The sequence below is a fragment of the Amblyomma mixtum genome, chromosome 5, assembly GCF_055824585.1.
Source record: "Amblyomma mixtum isolate Tamu chromosome 5, ASM5582458v1, whole genome shotgun sequence".
In the NCBI taxonomy this organism is placed as follows: Eukaryota; Metazoa; Arthropoda; class Arachnida; order Ixodida; family Ixodidae; genus Amblyomma; species Amblyomma mixtum.
The window spans coordinates 26,477,004-26,496,876 of record NC_143016.1 but is presented as its reverse complement, the minus strand read 5'-3'; the positions used below and the strand labels follow the sequence as shown (position 1 = coordinate 26,496,876).

Genomic DNA, 19,873 nt, shown 5'->3' with positions numbered 1-19,873 from the left:
ACTGCTTTTTTCCTCGTCACGTGCTTCCACGCCACATAACCACCCCTTGTCGCTAATTGTTGCCGGAAGGTTGCCCTTTCCTACAAAGGAAGATGAACCGCGGACAAAGGCGCGGTGAACAAGTTTAACGAGCGCTGTGCTGGCGCCATTGGTAGCTGCGGCGGTTGTATAGCTTCTACTTCGTGGTATTTGAAACTAATGACCGGTCTCGCCTTCTGAATGCTGCGCTCCATGGTTGACGCCTTGATTGTCCTTGCATTCAACGCAAGGCGTGTTGGTGCTTGAAGTCGCGCGCTTCGTTTCGGGTTGTGCGCCGAGGCGTGCTAGCAGACGACGGCCCACAGGGGAGATACAATCGTGAGCGTGGCGACACCTTTCGCCCCGCGGCGTACCGTGGCGGCGCGCCTTGCGTTCTCGGCGGTTATTTTTACGTTCGCGCCGGAGTCGTCGTGAGAGAGCGCGAGGCCGGAGGTTGCCGGTGTCGTAGTCCACGCCGAGGTTTCGGCTGTTCTGGAAGATCGGCGTGATGGACTTATGCGAGCCACGTGATAAAGCCGCCTCAACTTTATGATCATCCCTGGCGTCGCACCGCGGTTCTCAACCTTCCACTGGTCACCGCCAGCGCTGAGGGACCTCCTGTCAGATTGCCTCCAGTCTTCAGCGGTGGCACCAAGGTGATTTCTTGTGTTCGAGCTATGCGGAAGCAATCAGCGCGCCTTGGCCTTTATTGTGCCTCTTCTTTTTTTGGGACAGGGAGCTGTTCCGCAACATTGGGCGCCTCGTGGTTCCTAAGCGCGGCGCATTTCGTGCTGCGTGCGCTTTCCTCCGCACTTTCACCGGTTTCGATTTTCTTTTTTTACTTCGCGCTCCGTTTGCTTGTGTGTGTGTGCAGGTGTTCAGGATATGCATTGAAAAAACTGTTCGGATGACTTTCAATATTTGCCTGTGCCGCGGACGTTGTTTGCTGTGTCTCGTCTGTGGAGGATGATATTGTACGAGACAATCGGGAGGCGGAGAAACCCAAGCTCGTTTGTAGATCAAGGTCCGGCCGTACATGATCGCCGGATAGCGTGATAAGCACGCTATGTAAGGTGCCGCTACACTGTGCGCTATTCTCCTGTGACCGTGGAGACTTTCCGGCTCGCAGTCTGGGTTCATCCTTCTTTCCTGCCATTCTTCCTTTTTTTTTTTTTTTTTCAAACCATAAACGCCTTGTCAAAGCTCGCGCGGCCGTCGTTTTGGGTTTCCCTCTCTCCACTCGCCTGAGGTCACGTCGGCGAGCACAGGGTCTTCGAAACGGAACCAGTGCCGCTAGTAGATACTGACTTGATTACTGTAGCGCGTGCCGTCTATTGCTTACTCACGAACAATAGAGACAAAAAAAAAAAAGCGTTAAGGTCCGCCCCCCGCTTGCATCTTTTCTCTTCTTTTTTTTTCTGAGTACGAGCCCGACACTGGTCGAAGGAACAGGATTTCCGAAGTTCAGTGCTCCACTCCTGGACAAGTCCGTATGAGTGCGCCAGCCGCGTTCAGAACTGTGCTCGTTTTTAAAAGCTTTCCGACGCAGCTCTTTCACGATAAAGGAAACGAAACGCAGTAAAACATAACGGGGAAGCAGGAAAAGTCCTTTTGGTTTGGGGTGAAATGGTTGAAATTTAAGAGAAGTGCAACATACAGACTTTCATAGCTATCTTGTTTGTGTTGCTCATGCTCATCTGGTATTAGTACTGTACTTGTGCAATTATTTGTATTTGACCTTAAAGAGCAAAAATATGTTATAAAAATAAAGATAGCCATATATGTGGCAGGTTTCTTTTTTGTTCCTGGGCAATTATATGCCTCTGGAGCTTCCTAAAATGAAGGGGGAATGGGCAAGAGTAATTTTTTCATAATTCACTTTTTAAAGTATAGTGTTATTTTACCTGTTTTAAAGGTTGGTTGGTTTATGAGGTTTAACGTCCCAAAGCGACTAAGGCTATGAGAGACGCCGTAGTGGAGGGAACCACAGTTTTCCTTTTGCATGCCTTTTTTTTCTTCAATACTTAGCTTTTACTTTGAAGAGCCTCATTAAGAATAAGGATTTACAAAACCTATGCTGAAACTGTAGTGTGCAGGAATAAAATGGAGCAAATGATCCAAAGTATTGTGCAAAGTGAGAAGAATGCTCCTTTTTTAATTTAATGTGATATGTTTACACGTGAGCTATTATTTATGCGTTAATGCAAGCAAAGTGGATGCCTCATGCGAGAGAAACTTAAGAGACTGGGAAATGGTGAGCTGAGGATGTCAGTTAATGGAAGTAGAGGGCTTCAATAAAGCCACCTTATGATGGCGCACCCCCTTCCCCCCTTGCCTTATTCTGAAGTGTCTGCATTTAACTGGTTCAGATTTTAGGAGGTTACTCAATTTGTAGACAGTTGTGGTTTTCCCTGGGAAATGGAGGATTGGTAGCGTTGACTCGAAAGATATCCTCAGTTTCTCATTGGTACCCCATGCCACGCTTAAACAAAAGTATAACTGGAGCATCCGTAAGAACATAGCAGTAAGAAGCCGATTTCTAAATGAGGTGGCAGGTGGCACAAGTTGAAATGAAATCCGTCTAAGGTTTCCAAGCAGATATGTCAAGCAGGCTAAACATGATATGCTGCTACTTACTTTGCAAGCCAGAGTGTATTCCTTTAAAAAATGAGCAGTGCAAAGTGTAAATGCAGTTCAAAACACTGCATGAGCAGGTGTGTAAGTGTGCAAACGACCTGAATTAAGATATTTGTACTGAAGATGCCTGAAGGAGAGAGAAACTTTGTCCCCACTTGGAGGCGCAATGCACACAGACTTACAAATAAAGTTGATCAATGTGAAAGCATTATATGGCCCGTCAGCAACGAAACACTATGTCCAGAAAAAGTGGCATCCCAAAACCAGTGACCCGGCAAAGAAAATGAACATTTCTTCCGAAGGTGCAGGGAATGGCACCGAGGACTTTCTGATTGCGAGGAGAGCACGCAACCCATTGGCTACAAATCCCTTCTTGGCGAACAAAGATGAATCTAGTGTACGCGTTGCCTTAAGACCGTATGCTAATGACTAGGTGTGTCATTAGAAAGGGAGGAAGAAAAATAAAAATATATAAAAAGGAAATAAAAACAATGCATGCCTTCGCATTCAAAGCATGTAGGTAGTCTTGAGTGCCCTGCATAATTTTTCTTTCTCTCTCTCTCTCTGCTGTGTCCTCGTAAGGGAGAGACCTGCACCTGTTGACACGCATAGCATGACATTGCCCCGGCTTTCTTTCCTGTTTGTCAGATTTATTGGTATGCTGCTTGTCTATGAGGAACTACCTTAGGAGGAAGGCTACAGGTTCAAGCATGCTCGCTTCCTTGTATGGCTTTTGCTCTAGTATCCTGTTATAAGCTGTGAGAGCGTGTCTAGTCTTAACCAAGCACTCGTAAAACTTTTTCAACTATCTTGTTGCTGTCACCAGTAGACACAGGGGACTGGTGTGAACTGAAATCCCTTGAAGGGATTTTAGTGTGAACACTTTATGCCATTATTTAATGAGTCTGCCCGAGTGCCACAGAAAAAAAAAAGGGCTTTGTGAATGACTTGCCAATGCTGCCAAAACGTGGAGGCACACTCAGCTGCCACTCTCCCATGGCACTGTACACAGGCATTCAGTGTCAGTGTATTGGTTTAGTGTAGTGGTTTCACTAAACGAAATGTGGGAGATGTCCTAGTCACTGTTTTGGGAGATACTTTTATTGTCAAGTGAGATTTGACAAATAAAGCAGCAGACAACAAAACAGCAGCACAACAGAGGAAAACATGAGTGGCTGTATAAATGTAACTGTTTTTAAAGTTCATACAAAGGGCTGTGGAGCATTGATATGATTTGTTCAGTGCATGCATACAAGTTAGAAGGATAAACTTTAACTACTGAAAACTTGGGAACTTGGTGAATCTACAGAATTAAAAGGGGAAGTTGCACACAATTTCATGAAATAAAAAAATACTTGCATTTATTTATTTATTTATTGATTCGACAAGTCTGCCATCAACGTTTGCAGTGTTAGCATTTTAAAGCACAAAGAAGAAATGCAAGAAAATTTTATATAGGAATTTCTGCTTACAGTGAAAAGTATTACGTGACCTCTTGTATTAACTAATATGGTGTTGCCTTTTTAGCTGGCATATATGATGCCACATGACAGCGCAACCAAGCTTTCAGATTGCCACTTCATGAATATTTTTTATGCAAGCTTTATCTTAATTGCAGTGGTTTCTTGGTTTTGCATTGTCTGTAGCAAAATTTGTACAATGAGTAAATACCGAGAAATAACTGGCTTTCTGGAGTGAACAAAGCTCGTAAGTTTTGTGAGGTGCTTGCTGTTCTCAGCGGTGATATGTGGTTGGAAATAAGCATTCTTGATAGGCAAGCTTAGTCACTGGGTTTCATACTGAGATTACTAGAGGGAAATGAAGCGCTGTGATCTGCTGAAGCTACCCGTGGTTCATGGGAAGTACGTACAATGAGTTCAATGTTTAATGAGTTCAATTGTTCTGAGTTTTCATTCTTGGAATGTAACATTTTTATTAAGTGATGAAATTGAAGGATGTTGTGTGCCTGTAAACCACTTAGTAGAAACATGCTTGCTGTACATGTTTGTGGGCTGGTGTGCACTGAAGATCTTGCAGTAAGCCTATAACTTCTCTAGTCAGCAGGTATTAAAATTTTGTTGTGGGCCTGTTGTACCGAGTTAACAGGTGCGTAAATGTTTTCGTTCAACAGGTCACTTGCTCTAGAGTTAAAAACTGTGTCTACATGATAATTTAGAAAAAATTGAATTTTGTTAGCTGCTCTTGATAGGTTCATGTTTTTGCACACACCTGATAATTTCGCGCAGTACACAGTGTATTGTTTCGATGACCTTTATAGTTGACGGCAGTCTCATGGTGTTACGTGTGTCACATATACATCAAGTTTTAATGAACATGTGGCTTTGAAATCCCCAAAAATGACAAAAAAAAATTTTGACTTTTGATAGTTGTTGTATCCACTTGTATGCCTCAGTTTTTATGCTGTCCCAAAGTTTCATTGCTGAAATCAATCCGGATGTACTCAAAAAAGTTATTTTATGAACTGCGCTGGCTCTGCATTGTTGCAGTTTTCCACCTGTGTACTTGCCTTCTTTAGCAGTTTTCTTCACAACTTTTTCATCTGTTTGACACCTTTTGTTGTAATCCTAGGACCATAATGCAGGTCAAGACATTTTTTTTTTTTCACATTTGTAAATTTTAAATATCTTGTATGAAATTTTCTTTGCACTCTAGAGATGACTGTAGCCTTTTCACAAAATTCAGGGGAAAAATATATTAGAAAATGATTTTCTGGAGAGACAGCAGCAGAAATTTGTGACAGGGGTCATAAACTTACCTTTAATATGCTTATAAAATTTCATGTAAATGCATCAAGGAATTAAAAAATTGTTGCTGAAAGCCACATCCTTCCTTAATAACCGCAGCAAAGCATGCCGTCGAACAGTGCAACAGCTGCACGAAAGAGGAGAAGTGGGGGAGGGGGTGAGAGTGCAGCTGGGTTTTATTATATCCTTGCCAAGAGTCCAGAGCTGCTCACCAGTAGGGCAATCATCCCTGCATACCTTGCCAGCGGTACTGATTTTGACATTCTTTTTACACCTGTATTGACAACTCTATGTGGTGTCATAAAATACATATTCTCTTTACAAAACGGACTGTTATGCGGAATGTTTTTTTTTTGTTGTCTCTCTCTATTTGACAGCCCAATCATGGTGAGCTGATCTAATGAGGGTGCTCTGTGAGATGGTCGTGCTGGTTAAAAAATGGCTTCCACTGTGCGCATTCATAGGGATAGGTAGCTCCATCTTGTCTAATTCGTGACTAGCTGCTGTGTACAGAGCTATGCTATGTAAATTAGGTGTGGAAAAAGTTGTTTGTGGCTTCCTTCACAAATGGATAGAAACAAGAAAAAGTACGGGGAAGACGAGCTGTGTCTTACAACTGAAGCTAGGGTTAAATGGCTGGACAATCTTCATAGCGCTTAACACAATTAACAGCTAGGCAAAAAAGTTAAACTAGAACACTCGAAAAGGAGGGCAGGTCAGAGCATGCGTGTAGGCAAGTGCGATTCTGAATTTTCAAGAAGGCCAGCTCGTCTTTTGTTGGGTAGTAGAAGCCTGTCTAATGAAGTCATCAGTGTGTTTCTTGAAATGGAAAGCATTCACTACCTCACTGGCGTGTGCTAAGAGCTGTGTCTCGGGGAAATGCATTGTTGACAAAATGTAATATGCAATTTAAGAAAATGCAATATGTGATTTTACTGCCTTTGTTGGATTGCTGAGGTGCATCCAGAGGACAAATTGCAGTGGCCTTGTCACGGCTGTTGCATTTTAATGCTGTACGTTGTACGTGACAGTACAAGCATGATTTGCCACGTTGCTCTTTGTGCACATGCTGGGGTCTTCAGCCCTTGTTACATGCAGTTGTACAAAGACATGTAAGATAATTTTTTTATTTGCCTATCATACACATCAAGTACCCTTACCATGGGGAGTATTATACCCGGAACATCATTATACCACATTAATTTACTATTCCTTTTTTTTTTGCTTTGCTTCTGTGTAGTGTAGCACTGGCAGGCTTCCAGTTGACTGCTGCATGAACAAAGAAAGAATGCAGGTACTCAAAGGAATGGGCATAAGGGGAATAAATAGAATTCGTGTGGCTAATTTTTGTAGCTTTTCTTGCTTACGTCATGTGCATTATTTCCTTGTAATTTTAGAATTTGGTATTCTGTCTCACACATCACTTTTTTTTTTTTCGTTTTCTAATACAGCTTATAGCTGTGTAGCTTTGCCACTTTTAAATTTATTTTTTATTTGTTTCCTCACTTTACTCAGTAATGCCATAATTCTGGAGGGTATAAAAATAAGTAAATAAATAAATGAATAATGTGGCTGTTCCTATATTGCCATGGGATGCATGATAAATTTCTGAAAAGGACTGCGGGGCTCGTAATGGCTCTCTGCTGATTGCATGGGGTGGAGAGGTGGTCATGGGATGGCATGTAAAAATATTGACGCTGACGACGACTGGTGATTGTGGGGGGGCTGTTATGGGGGGTCGGAGTTGCATGCGTGGGCATCGATACTCATGACAGCGGCATGATTTTGCCGAATGTCACTATAGAAGGAAAGAGGGAATGTTACCGTGTATTGCTTACAGATACTAATATTGGACATCACCATCCATTCTTGAATGCCTGTAAAGAATGCTCAATTACCTAAGTTGCCTGTTATAGGTTTTAAAGTGCACCATTATTGTTATTATCTTCCTTTGAGGCTATTGCAGTTTTTTTCTGAGAGATCACTTTTAGGCATTTTTTATTATTGTATGGGATGTCTATTGAACGTCTTCTTTGCTCTGAGGTCATTTCGCATTTCTTTGCGTGAATATGTGGGATGTCATTAGCTTCTGCATAATCTAAAGCCACCTTGATTGAGATTGAATGCAGTTTGCTAATGTCATGTCAAAGGTGCCTTTGCCCTCTGTAATTGGTGTGTAGCTGGTTATATCTTAAAACAGCTTAGTAGAGAGGGATGCTACTTTTATACAGGATGGGGAAGGTGGGGAAAAATTTGTTCGTTTTCTCTCTCTCTTTCATATAACCTAAAAAGCTGCCTTTTCTTTCCGGTTGTCACATTAAAAGTGCATGACCCCTGGTTTTTTTTTTCTTTTTGTTTTGTTATTTTTGTTAAGGGTGCCTGAAAACCTTTTGTTGAAATTGCAAAATGTGTTGACGGTGATGGGCACTGCTTGCAGAATTGCCTGCAGCAGCAGTTCTCTGAAGGTGACTCATATTGACAAATTTGTCAGTAGGCAAAATTTCCCTCTTATCAACTCCATGGTTGTCTCTTCTGTCATCCCTTCTTCACTGGTAACTATTCATCATCACCATGAAAGGCTTGCAATCCCCTCTGCAGTGTCTGCAACGGTGATTGTCCTTTATTTAATTTTTTGCTTGTGTGCATGAGTTGATTATGGTTAGCGTTGCTTCATGACTCACTGCAGTTGCTTGGCCTACTTTTTCTGCCTATTTCCATTGGCAGCTGCCATTTGTGATCTCGCTTCCTCCTCTGGGTAAACTATCACTCCTTCCTTGGTAGACAAGTTGTTTCCTCAGAGTAAGCACGATTGTGCCTCCAGAACCATTGCTGTGTATCTTGCTTCTTTTGGCTGTTGCAGCTGGAGATAATGATGATTTCTAATGATTTTGATCTAATCAGGAAAGTACTCCACTCAGACGTTAACTGAACAGAAAAGGACTGCCAAGTGCTATCTCGCACGTCAAATTATAGCATGAATATGCGAGCTATTTAGCTGAGAGAAGCCATTTAAAGATGGATTTAAGGATGCAGCACTCGAGCCAGTTAAAGTCTTGGCTAGGTGTACATGCTACGAGCGATGCAGCGGTGACCTGCCTCCTGTCCGCAGAGAGGCCAACATGGCCGTGCAAGGCCAAGCACAGTCCTTGTTGCTATCATAATTTTCGTCATGGAGCATTTGCTGCTTTTCTTTTCAGTTTGTTAGCCTAGTCACCCTAATATCCTGGGTGTCTCAAGATAATGCAGCCACCTGACCAGGCCCGTTTTCTATGCATCCTCGCCATCTCTGTGACAACAGCTACTGCTTATGTACTTCTTTCCTTAAGACCCTCTCCCCGCCTTCTTGCTGCTGCCGTGACGGTGCGTTCTTCACTCTTCCCTCCTCATGCCTCTCTTGTTCCCAAGTGATGAGTGTAGTCACACGAATACACTCATATTTGCTGGGTTGCTGGGAAGTCACCCAAAATAAAGAGCTGGAATAGAAGAAGCAGTGATTGCTTCGTAAGTCACAGTTTGAAGCTGGACTTCCCTCAGGAGGAAATCAGCTCTCTCAATTGGGAAAAGCCAATTTGTTGTCACTGCAGCTTTTGCAGTTTCAGTAAATAATATTTTTGCTGTGAATAGATCACTTATACTGTCTGTTATCATCGGCCACTGTGTCTTTCTGCATCTTCAGTTGACAGGGAATTTTGGCTGAAATAAGCAGGGAAAACGTGGAAAAGTCGGGGAATTTGAAATGAGTAGCTTGTTAGACAGCATGTCAAAGTATTAGTTTCTCTGTAGGCATATTTCATAGAATGTTGACATATCGTTTGACTTTTCAGTAATCAAATTGGGCTCACTTTTAGTGCACTCAGTGAAAGATGAGTGCTTTAATCATTTCAGAATAAGATTAAAGTTATTCCACTGTTGAATTACCTTGGATTCTTCTATGAATGTGCCTGCCTGGCAACATGTCATCTAGGGGCAAAGAAAATTGTTGATAATTGAATGAAAACGCTGGATCAAACATGATATTCATAAAACATCTGCTGGTTATACTGTGTTGTCACTTTTCTTACTCTTCCTTGTGGAGCAGTGTTTGCTATGTTTTGTTGAATGGACTCTCTGTGGTGACCTTTTGTTGATTTCTACTTTATGACCTGGCATATGGTGCCTTCTCTCTTCAGTGCTATTCTGAAGGTTGTCACTGAGGCTGCCAGACACAATTGACCTCACTTAGCCCCTCCGGCATTTATTGCAGGGGGTCTGGCAGCCACTACAAGCCGGAGCTGAGGCAGTGGTGACACCCTTCATTATCAAACCTACCAGAAGCTGTCAGCATGGCGGACGAAGTGCAGAGAGCCACATTTGGTGCGGCAGACTATGCAGTGTTCACAGTGATGCTTCTGGTGTCGTCCCTCATTGGCATCTACTATCGCTTCACGGGAGACCGGCAGCGGACAGCACGTGAATACTTAGTGGCCAACAGAAACATGTCAGTGGTGCCAGTGGCATTCTCGCTTATGGCGAGCTTCATGTCTGCCGTCACGCTGCTGGGCGTGCCCTCTGAGAATTACTTCTATGGCACGCAGTTCGTCATCATCAACATTGCTTACATCTTTGGCACACCCATCGCTGCATATGTCTTCCTGCCAGTGTTCTACAAGCTTCAAGTCGTCAGTGTCTATGAGGTTGGTGGTGTTTCTTCTCAAAGGACTCATGATCTTGGCTGATTGTGCTATTGATTCTCCTCTCAATCAATCTTCACTCACGTCTTCCACAAACATTGTATAGAAGGAAGCACAGTTTTATGCAGATCGTTTGCACAACATTATGTTGTGTATGTCACCCCCATTACTTAGTGCTTTCTGGTCAGAGGTAGTTTCTCCACTGACTACTGCTCTGGTCAGTGTTATTTTGGACCTTGTAGCCCCTCTAAGGAAAGGGAGTGCCATGCCTTCACTTGGTTATAAACATTTATTGAAGCATTTTTTCTGCTTTGCTGTATCTTCAGCAGAACTTCTTCAGAGTGTGGTATTTCTCGAAGCACTCTCCAGTATGTCTGCATTGCTGCAGGTTGCACTATCGTACTACTCCCGAGTGTCACTGTCTGAATTTTCTGCTGGCTTTTGGTTTTCTGTTGAACGAGGCGCAGTTTTTTTTTCTCATTGCTGAAGTTGTCTTTTCAATGAAATCATTTGACAACTTTCTGAAAATGTGATTGGCAGATTGGAAGCCGTGCCGTAATGTTTTGGGCTGTTCCAGGACTTCCAAAACCATGTGATCACAATATATTTCTGCACTGGTATGATGCTCCCATCCTTTGGGAGAAAAAAGAAAAAGCTAATCTAAAGGCTAATCTACCATTCTCATCTTTGCTGTCTGAAGAAATGGCATGCGAAATGGAAGTTGAAATGTGTCAGGCAGTACCCGACAGATACCAGAAAAGTCTAAAGGGACACAGAGGAGAGCACTAGTAATATTTTTTTTTTATAGCAAAATCCGATAGTTCAGCATGTCATGGCTTTGTTGCCACTTGGCCGGCAGCGAAAGATGCATTTATTTCTAAGAAATTTGGATTCGAAGTTGAAAAAGTTTTTCCCGCCGCTCTGATTCAAACTTGGCATTCTCCTATGACGACACAGGACTAGGTGACGTGAAACATGACGTAACGCAGACTCCGTGATTTCTAGCGGCCAGCGCTGTCTAGCAGCAGCCGAAACGAAAGCTACCGCCGGCCGCACGTTGAAGGCATCTATCTGCTATTGCGGCCGTCGCTACAGTCGCTTCGCTTACGTTTGCACTGGCGTTTTGCCAGCGTTACGATGGATCTCGTTCTCGAAGTCGTCAATGAAGTTCTCGCAAATAAACACCTTTAGCATACCGTGTACCTTGTTACCGCTAGCGGAATACCGGGAGCCCCCCTAACGCCGGTCAGCAGGCGCTGATTGGTCCCGATGCTTCAGGCGCGCGCGTAGCTGCCGGGCACGTGGCGCCATCTGGCGACGTCAAGGAGATTTGCACATGCATTGGCTGCGCCTCAGTGATTTGTGGCTTCTCGGGTCCTAGAGTTGCTAGAACCATTGGTTCTAGCAACACTGCTTTGTCCTATGACCTCATCCCGCGTGTACTTGCGAGTCTGGCCTGTGGCGGCGATACCTGTATTTTGGTTCTTGCTCTTTTCTACGTTACAAGAGCTTTGTTGTCAGTATGAGTGGCGTTTTTGTAATCAGGAGCTGGTACTCTGCCGATACAAGCCAACTTCAATTTCTCCTCAGTGTCCCTTTAATGAAATGGCAGCTTATACACGAGCTTTGTGACTCAGCCCTTTGTGGAGCACAGTGTTTGGAAGTGCATCGCATACTGTCCTGTACTATGCATACCTTGTGAAACATTACCAAAACAACTGCTGCCGTCACCAGAGTTGTAGAATCGTTGTAGAGCTGCCTTGGTTCTACAATTGCACTTTCTAAATTCGAGTTTGGTTAGGGTTGCTCCTGCTTTATCACCAATGAGAGAATTTGTCAAGCTTGTTTCGAGGCACGTGCCTTTTTGTGTATTCATCAGAATTGTCATGAATTGGCATTTATGGAGGCTCACTCCAAATTTATCATAGTTGTAGTCCCCAGTACAGGGGATGTTATAACAGAAAATTCATGGGTACAGTCGGTGTAATTGATGCATCCGAATGTGACAACGTGCACTGCACTTAATGGCTCGAGCGTTCCCTGTTTCATGCGGCCCTGTTGCGGTGGTTTATATCTCCCTCTCTTTCATTCGCTTTATGCACGTTAGATGGCACTTAATGGTGCCCTTTTAATTAGAAAGCATTATGTATCCTATTAGCACAAAAGCCGGCGTCCATTGCTGTCCATGGCACGAAATTTGGATGATGTCAGAACGCTGGTGTAGGAGGTCACAACGCATGTAAGTGAGCATGTGTAGTCATGAATGATGAAGCATAACTTACGAAAGTCATGACTCATTGTCATTCTGCACTGTAGCATGACTTAGCACTTTAGTGCGTTTGCATTCTCACTCATAAGCTCTTAAATGTCTCTGCCGAATTTTTTTTTTTTGCATTGTATTTGGAAATGGGTGAAAGTTGATGAAGATCACGACATCCAAGGCAGAATACGTAGTCTGGCAGTTAAACATGCAGGATAGTAGGCTGAGGCAATGACATAGTGGTCTAATGTAGCGGCCAACAAAGCTGACCTGTTTGCATTGCCACAGGTTCGACTCCCACTCTCAGCAAATTTTATTTTTTATTTCACGCTCTGACACGTTGTGACATGTACGCTGTGCGCAGTGTTCTTGCTCCAACGAGGCTTCTGTACTGTCGCATAAAATGTTATAGCTTGTGAAAGAAAAAGGTAACACAAGCAGTGCCTGACTGATTTGTGCCCGTGTGTTGACCTTGTCAAATGCATGCATCTAGGACATGTTGGCACCATGTGGAAATTATTTTGTACTTAGCTTTGGATCCTTTTTTAACTTACTGTCATAGCTGGACACTTGTGTGCCTGAGTTTCCACTAATGCTTTCGTGTGATAATGACATAATATTTAACTGTTGCTTTTTACTGTGTTGCATTTGCTAAGCGCTAAAGTGGAAGATGAGTAGCAGGTGTTCATCTGTAGTCAGTGAATGGATAAGTACGAAGGGCATTGTCTGCATTTTCATAGCCTGTTGCTGTTCTTGCCTGCACTGCATTGGTTTTTATTTCTTCTTGCAGTACCTCGAAAGAAGGTTTGGAAGAGCAACCCGTCTTGCTATGTCTGCTACGTTCATTATTCAAATGGTAAGATGCCTGACATTGCATACATCCATCGATTAGTTTGAGCTTTTTACAACAGCAGGCAATGCATTTATTCATACCTGTGTGAAAAGTTTTAGTATAGTAATTTCACATGCATCATAGGAGTGTGCCCAGGTAACTTGTCTTTTAATTGTATGGCTGAGACCAAGATCTGTTATCACAGGTTTTTCAGATTTGCTTCGGACATTGTCTTAATCTGTGATACGTGGGGACCTTATATTCAGTTATTTATATGTCATTCTCTTTACATTCGGCGTGGATATGTGTTTGAGAAGATTCTTTCTTAAATTTGACTGTCAGTAATTGGGGTGGACAATTACTGACAGTGCTTAAGTAAAACATAGACACCTGCATATTTTGCAGGTTTTTTTGTCGCTCAGGGGTGTTACTAGATATATGAAACAAGATAGAGGCATTGATAAATAAAAGGTCAAAAGTCCTTTTATTTATTTATTTATTCAAAATACCCCAAAAAGGCCCTCATTCGAGGGTATTATATGGAAGGGGGGGGGGGAGCCAGTACAAGGCATTGGTTTTGTAATAATGCACTTAAATAAACAGAAATCACAAATATTAATCAAAAATAGGCATCCACAAAAGAATCGGAACAATGCACATCACAGCAAAATTTTGGGAATAAATAACAGCACTGCAAGAAAGTTTGCTGAGTGAGTTGAGTCGCTGCTCACCTTCACATGAAGGTAGTTAAAAATGCGCACAGTTCTCGTCTCCTGTTTTTTTTTGTTGCTTTGAAGTTAGCTTTCATGAGGCTGCAGTGAGATGCAGCCAAAATGCTGGAAAAGAGAGATGGGAAGTGCGTGAACTTGGGTTCAGTCCTTGACATCCTTCTGTGGAAACGTGCGTTCTCCTTCCACAGGTGCTGTACATGGCTGTTGTGCTTTATGCCCCAGCTGTGGCCCTGAGTGCTGTCACTGGCATATCCAAATGGCTTTCCATTATCTCGGTGGGACTGGTCTGCACATTTTATTGCACTATTGTGAGTATGCATTTACGGTCGTGCAGACTGAACATTGTGAGGACATCTGTCTCAGATTTTATGATTTCAAGCAAGCGAAAGACATGGTTTGACGCAATTTGCAATATGTCTATGTGCATCTGTTGCATGATATGCCTTCTTTTATTTCTTTTTCTTCAGATTGCATTCTTAGCATAGCTCCTGAGCGGGTGTTATCTGGTGTGTTAAAGAATTGATAAGGGCACATACTGGACATGCCCTAGCATTATCTCTGCTGCGGTTGTGTTACCGAATCAGTGTTCTTGGTCTCAGAGCATTGTGTGACACAGGTAGTTCTTATTTCAAAGACTTCAATACTGTGAGTTGTTCAGGAAGTGCTAGGCTGTTATTATGATTTTTCTCATTGCTGTGCTATGCTGCACTCATGCCCCATTGTAGTGAACAAATTTAGTGTTGCTTTGAAGAAGTGCACTCTGCTTTGTGAAGTGCTACTTTAGCAGTGCAGTGCTGGATGGGGAAAGAAAATGTCATTTGGAGTTGATGTCTATGACAGATGGTTGAATGGATGGATGCTCAAAATATTTAACCGTTTTCTAAAGTTTTTGAGCTAGATGAGTTTTTTATAACTACCTAAAGAGCTTCTAGAAGGTGTTTCTTTTCTGTAAATGAGAGCACTACCATGAGTTTACTTATAAAACTGGATACTACTGGTCAAGACACTTTCTATACAGGAACAAGTAAAATGATGGATTGTTCTTTATGGTCAGCATGCCTAAGGCTCCTAACTTTCTGTGGCAGAAAATTTGAAATTCTGCGAATCGAGAACAAAGATTCCGCAAAGTTCTGCGTTTCGGAACCAAGATATGAATGTAGTGGGATTTTTTTTTTCGAGGTAGCTAAAGTGAGATTCACTATGAGGCTTGATTGCCGCTAGCAAGTGGAAAGGAGATGGTGGCTATGGTTATAGAAAAGACAGTGTGGGTCTCTGAGAAGGAGAAATTCCTGAAACAATTGAGTGGAGTAGGGAAAGCAAAAAAGGACAAACTGGCTCAGGACTGAGTAGCGGTGTGATGGCTGCTGCTATGTGGAGGCTCTGCGAATTAAAATATCAGAGGCTTGGTTTCGCTTGATTGTGGCGCATGTTTCTGAAGCATTGCCTTTTAAATAATGCCGACGTATACACTGCTTCCATATCTTAGCGAGCGGGGTGTTTGCATTATTATTATATAGTAATATATTTAAAAGTTTCTCCTGAGTTCTCAAACTCCCCCCTCAAGTTATATTCGGTCAGGTAAGGGTATTTTTCCATAATGCTGTCATTTCTACTGATACTTGTGAAAGCAATGTAGCATCAAAAAAGGACACTCAGTTCCCTGAAAAATGCCTAAATCTGCAATTTTTCACAGAATCACAGGAAACTACGGCCCTTAAGCATGCCTTGCAAAAGCGCCTTTTAGCAGTCAATTTTGGGAGTGCATTTTGCAACTGTGTAATATCCTTATTTTTAGGCATGTGTAACTTAATTCCCCAGGCACAGGCATAATAATTGAGTGAACTGAGCCTGCCTAACTCTAGAGGTGAGTGGCTTCTGCAGTGAGTGCCTTTGGAAGTTCCCATGCAACTCTTTGCCAATAACATGCAGAGTGACGCTCGCCAGAAGTGCACTTCACCTGACGCATCCGACTGGGGTACAAATAAATTTGTGAGTGTAGGCACAAGAAGTCGTTAAGGTACTCTTGCTGCTAGTAGGTAGTATAGGCTAGTAGCTTTAAATGAAATATAGGCCTTTCTTTTGCAAGAGAACTCCTTTTCCTGCTTGTTTTGGAGCCCATACCCCACACCAGCAAACAGTGCTGCGCACGTGACTGGACAGTTGTAAAACAGTTGCCTTTTCTCAGGGGTATTGGTAGAAGGGGACAAAATTTATTTAGAATACCGATGTATTGGGAAGTTTTGCTCATTACGAAATCTACATGGTATGTCCAGTGAAGATTTTCTCGGAATAAAACACCTTAATATTTATTCACTGAAACATGCTCTAAGAAACAAGACTGGAACAAGAGTGTGCTACTTTTATTGATTTATTGACAACTGAAAAGGTCATATATTTGGTTTTATTAATACTTAAGTTGGTTGGAATAGAGCCATCCTGACAGATTATCAAGCCATTCATGTGTTATTGTTACTAGAGATGTAAGTTATATGATGAAAAGAAAGCACACATGTCTATGATATTTGAAGTTCCTGGTGTAGCAGTGATGTCATTAATACCTAAAACAAATAAAGGGCCCAGTATAGAACTCTGAGGAACACCCGAGGAATATCTGTGTAGAGCACTAGTTATTTGCATGGTGCAGTGTTTGAGGATTGCGTAAAGATTTTGGAAGATTTTGTCAGCACGTTGGTACACCTGTGTGCCTCATGGAAGGTGGCTTAAGTTGCTTCTTCTCTTTTTTAACCCTTTCCATTCTTTCTTTTCAGGGTGGGATGAAGGCTGTTCTGTGGACAGATCTTTTCCAGTCGATACTCATGTTTCTGGCCATGTTTGCTGTTGTTGGTGTTGGAACATACAGGATGGGTGGTGTCTACAATGTCTGGAACGAAGCATTGGCAGGAGGGAGAGTAGAATTTTTAAAGTGAGTGGCTTAGCTACGTTTGCTATGAACAACCTAACATTTGTTCAACATTTACTTTGTTACAATTGAAGGTAGGGGGGGAGGAGCCGTCGAGAGAAATGCACAACTACATTTTCTCATACTACAGTCAAGCCCACTTATAACAATACTGGTTATAACAATATATTGGATATAACAATGGTCAGTCATGGCACCATCATCTTTGCCATGTGTTCTATGGTAAAATAAACTGCTTATAGCAATGCTGCAAAGGCACAGTATTGGTTATAACAATTAAATCTGGTAATTGAGTGTCAACCATTATAGAAAAAAAAAAGAAGGAAATGCTACAACGACACCAGCAAAACCATGCTTACAACACAAAAGCGCGCACGTGGGGGGCCAACCAATGGACTAAGCTGGCGCAGCAGCACCACGAAAGCAAAAGAGGCAGGCGTCATCGCGTCAGGAGAGCTGCTGCATTGCTGTATTGGCTACACGTGCCATGCGTACCCCCAATCACTCAATGCAGTGCGCGCACATGCAGCTAGCGCGGTTTTTCTCTTGTCAGCTGTCAACACACCCTTAGTTCTGCATGCTTCTTGAATTTCCCATAAGAATAGCTTCCGGAAAGCCGGCTTGATTCCTGTGACGTGGAGGTGTGCGAAGCTCCCGGTAGAGCAGTGATGGCAGTGCTTTGGTCATCGGTGGACAGTGAACATTGTTCCGGTTCCCTGAAGTTCAAATTAACCAGCTTTTACAGGCATTAGAATAATGGAACCCCTCCAGGTATTTACTGTCAATAAATGCGGTGAAGTTTGTCGTCTTTTCTTTTTTTCGGCACAACCCTGTTATAACAATTATTGGATATAACAATGGTATTTCCATGGCACTTGAATATTGTTATAAGTGGGCTTGACTGTAATTGCATGTTGAATTACATCTGAAATTGCATATAGTTGTCTGATAATTCATGAAAAAAAAAATGGTAGGGTTTTAACGTAGTTTAACAGAGTAAACATACGAAAGCATGTGTTTAGCCTGGTTGGCCCATGGTTTTGCTTTCCTGGGTCATCGGCACATCTGGCAACGGTACTAGACTCGGTTAAGCACTGGTTGAGGTAAAGCTGATCTGATCTGTTCGCACTGCTTATGGAAGTTGATGAAGACGATGATGTGCAGTGCACAGTGCGAGAGCGTGTTGCAGTTTAACACGAGGCGTGATCAGCTGAGGCGATAGCATAGTGCTCTCGAGCAGTGGTCAGTGAAACTGATCTGTTTGGGCCGCCGTGGGTTCGAATCCCATTTGGGGCAATATTTACTTTATTTATTTGTTTATTTATTCAAGGTCAAGGTCAGGGCTTCAGCGATGAATCTGCTTTTGCTTTGGTCATGCAGTAGAGCTTTTTCTCCAAAAATTTTTCTCTATCCTAAGAAATACTTTAGTTGAATGGGCTCTCCTTGACTTTTGAAGAAGCACAGGTACTGAAAATCTGCATGTTATTTGTTTGATACTGAAAGCATACTGCAGGATGCCGCGGTGGCTCAGTGGTTATGGTGCTCGGCTGCTGACCCAAAAGACGCGGGTTCGATCCCGGCCGCGGCGGTTGAATTTCTTTGGAGGAGAAATTCTAGAGGCCCGCGTACTGTGCGATGTCAGTGCACATTAAAAAACCCCAGGTGGTCGAAATTTCTGGAGCCCTCCACTACGGCGTCTCTTATAGCCTTAGTCCCTTTGGGACGTTAAACCCCATAAACCAAAACCAAATGCAGAGTCTAGTCTTTTTTTTTTTTTTACTTTTATTGATTGCTATCGATATGGAGCAAAGAAACTGCTTGTTTATGTTTGTGTTATAAAAGAGAAAGTGATTGCATTGGTGGCCTTTGTTTTTTTTTTGAAGGTGTCATATCTATTCATTTTAATGCATTGTGTTTTCCTAAGAAGTTTCTGAGTTCGGAGCTTTGGAAATAGTTATGTTCTGGTGTTCAGGCGCTGACCTTATGCAGCATATTTGACTTATTTCGATAGTCAGTCTCACTAAGATAGCTTTCAGTACCATTGCCTCTTACCTATATCTAAGGTTGCGTGGTTACAGAAAGGTGTTTGCCCTTGGCAGTGGTTATATTTAGGGATAAGGAAGGAGTATGACACTGAGACCACATTTAGAGTCATGTGCTTTTGCAATTTTTCTTTTACAGCTTTAACCCAGACCCTACAGTACGTCACACTGTGTGGACATTGGCTGTAGGGGGCATCTTTGTGTATGTGTCCCTGTACGGAGTCAACCAGGCTCAGGTTCAGAGGCTCATGACTGTCAGCACCCTCAAGAAAGCACAAACGTATGTTTCGACTGTTTATTTTAGGACCTTGCTCTGTCTAGTTCTCCTGTCACAAAATGTATTTCTGTATTATAATGATGGTGCAAACACACTTATTTGCTTAACCCTCCAAAGCGTCCTTCTATACATGATGATATTTTCTGCCAGGCACTGTTAAATCTGTTTTAAATCTTTCAGTTTCAGTAGTCAGCAGTGAAAGATCTTTTAGTTGCATGAAATTTATGAAGGTGGTAGTTGCTAGTGCTACACGTGGCAGTAGGGTGGAAGCACTGACAGGTAGACATGTCCTGCTCCTTTTCAGTGTAGCAAATAACTTCAAGCAGTACTGATGTGTTATTCCATGGGACTTCACAGCCTCATCTGTGGTGAATGTACAGCCATGCACACAGGATTATGCGCAGCTTGAACTTGGCCTACAGCAGGGCTTACAACATTCTCATTGGATGTGTTGTGATGGCTGAGTGTTTGCGGCATTGAGCAGCCGAGCCTAATGTTGTGGGATCGAATTTCGGCCACAGTTTCAATCAAGGCGAAATGCAAAGATGCCTTTGTGCTCTCTTTAAAAGAGGAGGCCTAAACTAATCTACGTCATTCCCCATAGTCCACATGCAACTTTGGGATGTAAAGCCCCTTGTACCTATCTTTACCATTCTTGGGGGGCGCTACATAGAACCTAGGCCAAGCCATGTACTTAACTCAGCCAGCATGTGGCTGAATG

The 19,873-nt window shown here is 42.7% G+C and overlaps 1 protein-coding gene across 7 annotated transcripts in view; it reads left to right on the top strand.

Annotated features, from left to right (window-relative positions):
- LOC149341565 (putative sodium-dependent multivitamin transporter) overlaps positions 1-19,873 on the top strand; it is a 41,497-nt gene that overhangs the window by 6,440 nt on the left and 15,184 nt on the right. For 4 of the 7 annotated variants that reach the window (XM_089543653.1, XM_089543652.1, XM_089543651.1 and 1 more), the window contains 5 exons: positions 9,664-10,093; positions 13,141-13,206; positions 14,102-14,221; positions 16,682-16,836; positions 19,015-19,155. In XM_089543653.1, the coding sequence (XP_089399779.1) occupies positions 9,743-10,093; positions 13,141-13,206; positions 14,102-14,221; positions 16,682-16,836; positions 19,015-19,155 (833 nt within the window). In that variant the 5' untranslated portion in view covers positions 9,664-9,742. Of the gene's footprint in view, positions 1-101; positions 675-9,642; positions 10,094-13,140; positions 13,207-14,101; positions 14,222-16,681; positions 16,837-19,014; positions 19,156-19,873 lie in introns of those variants that run through there. The other 3 variants (XM_089543656.1, XM_089543654.1, XM_089543650.1) reach the window with 3 other exon arrangements.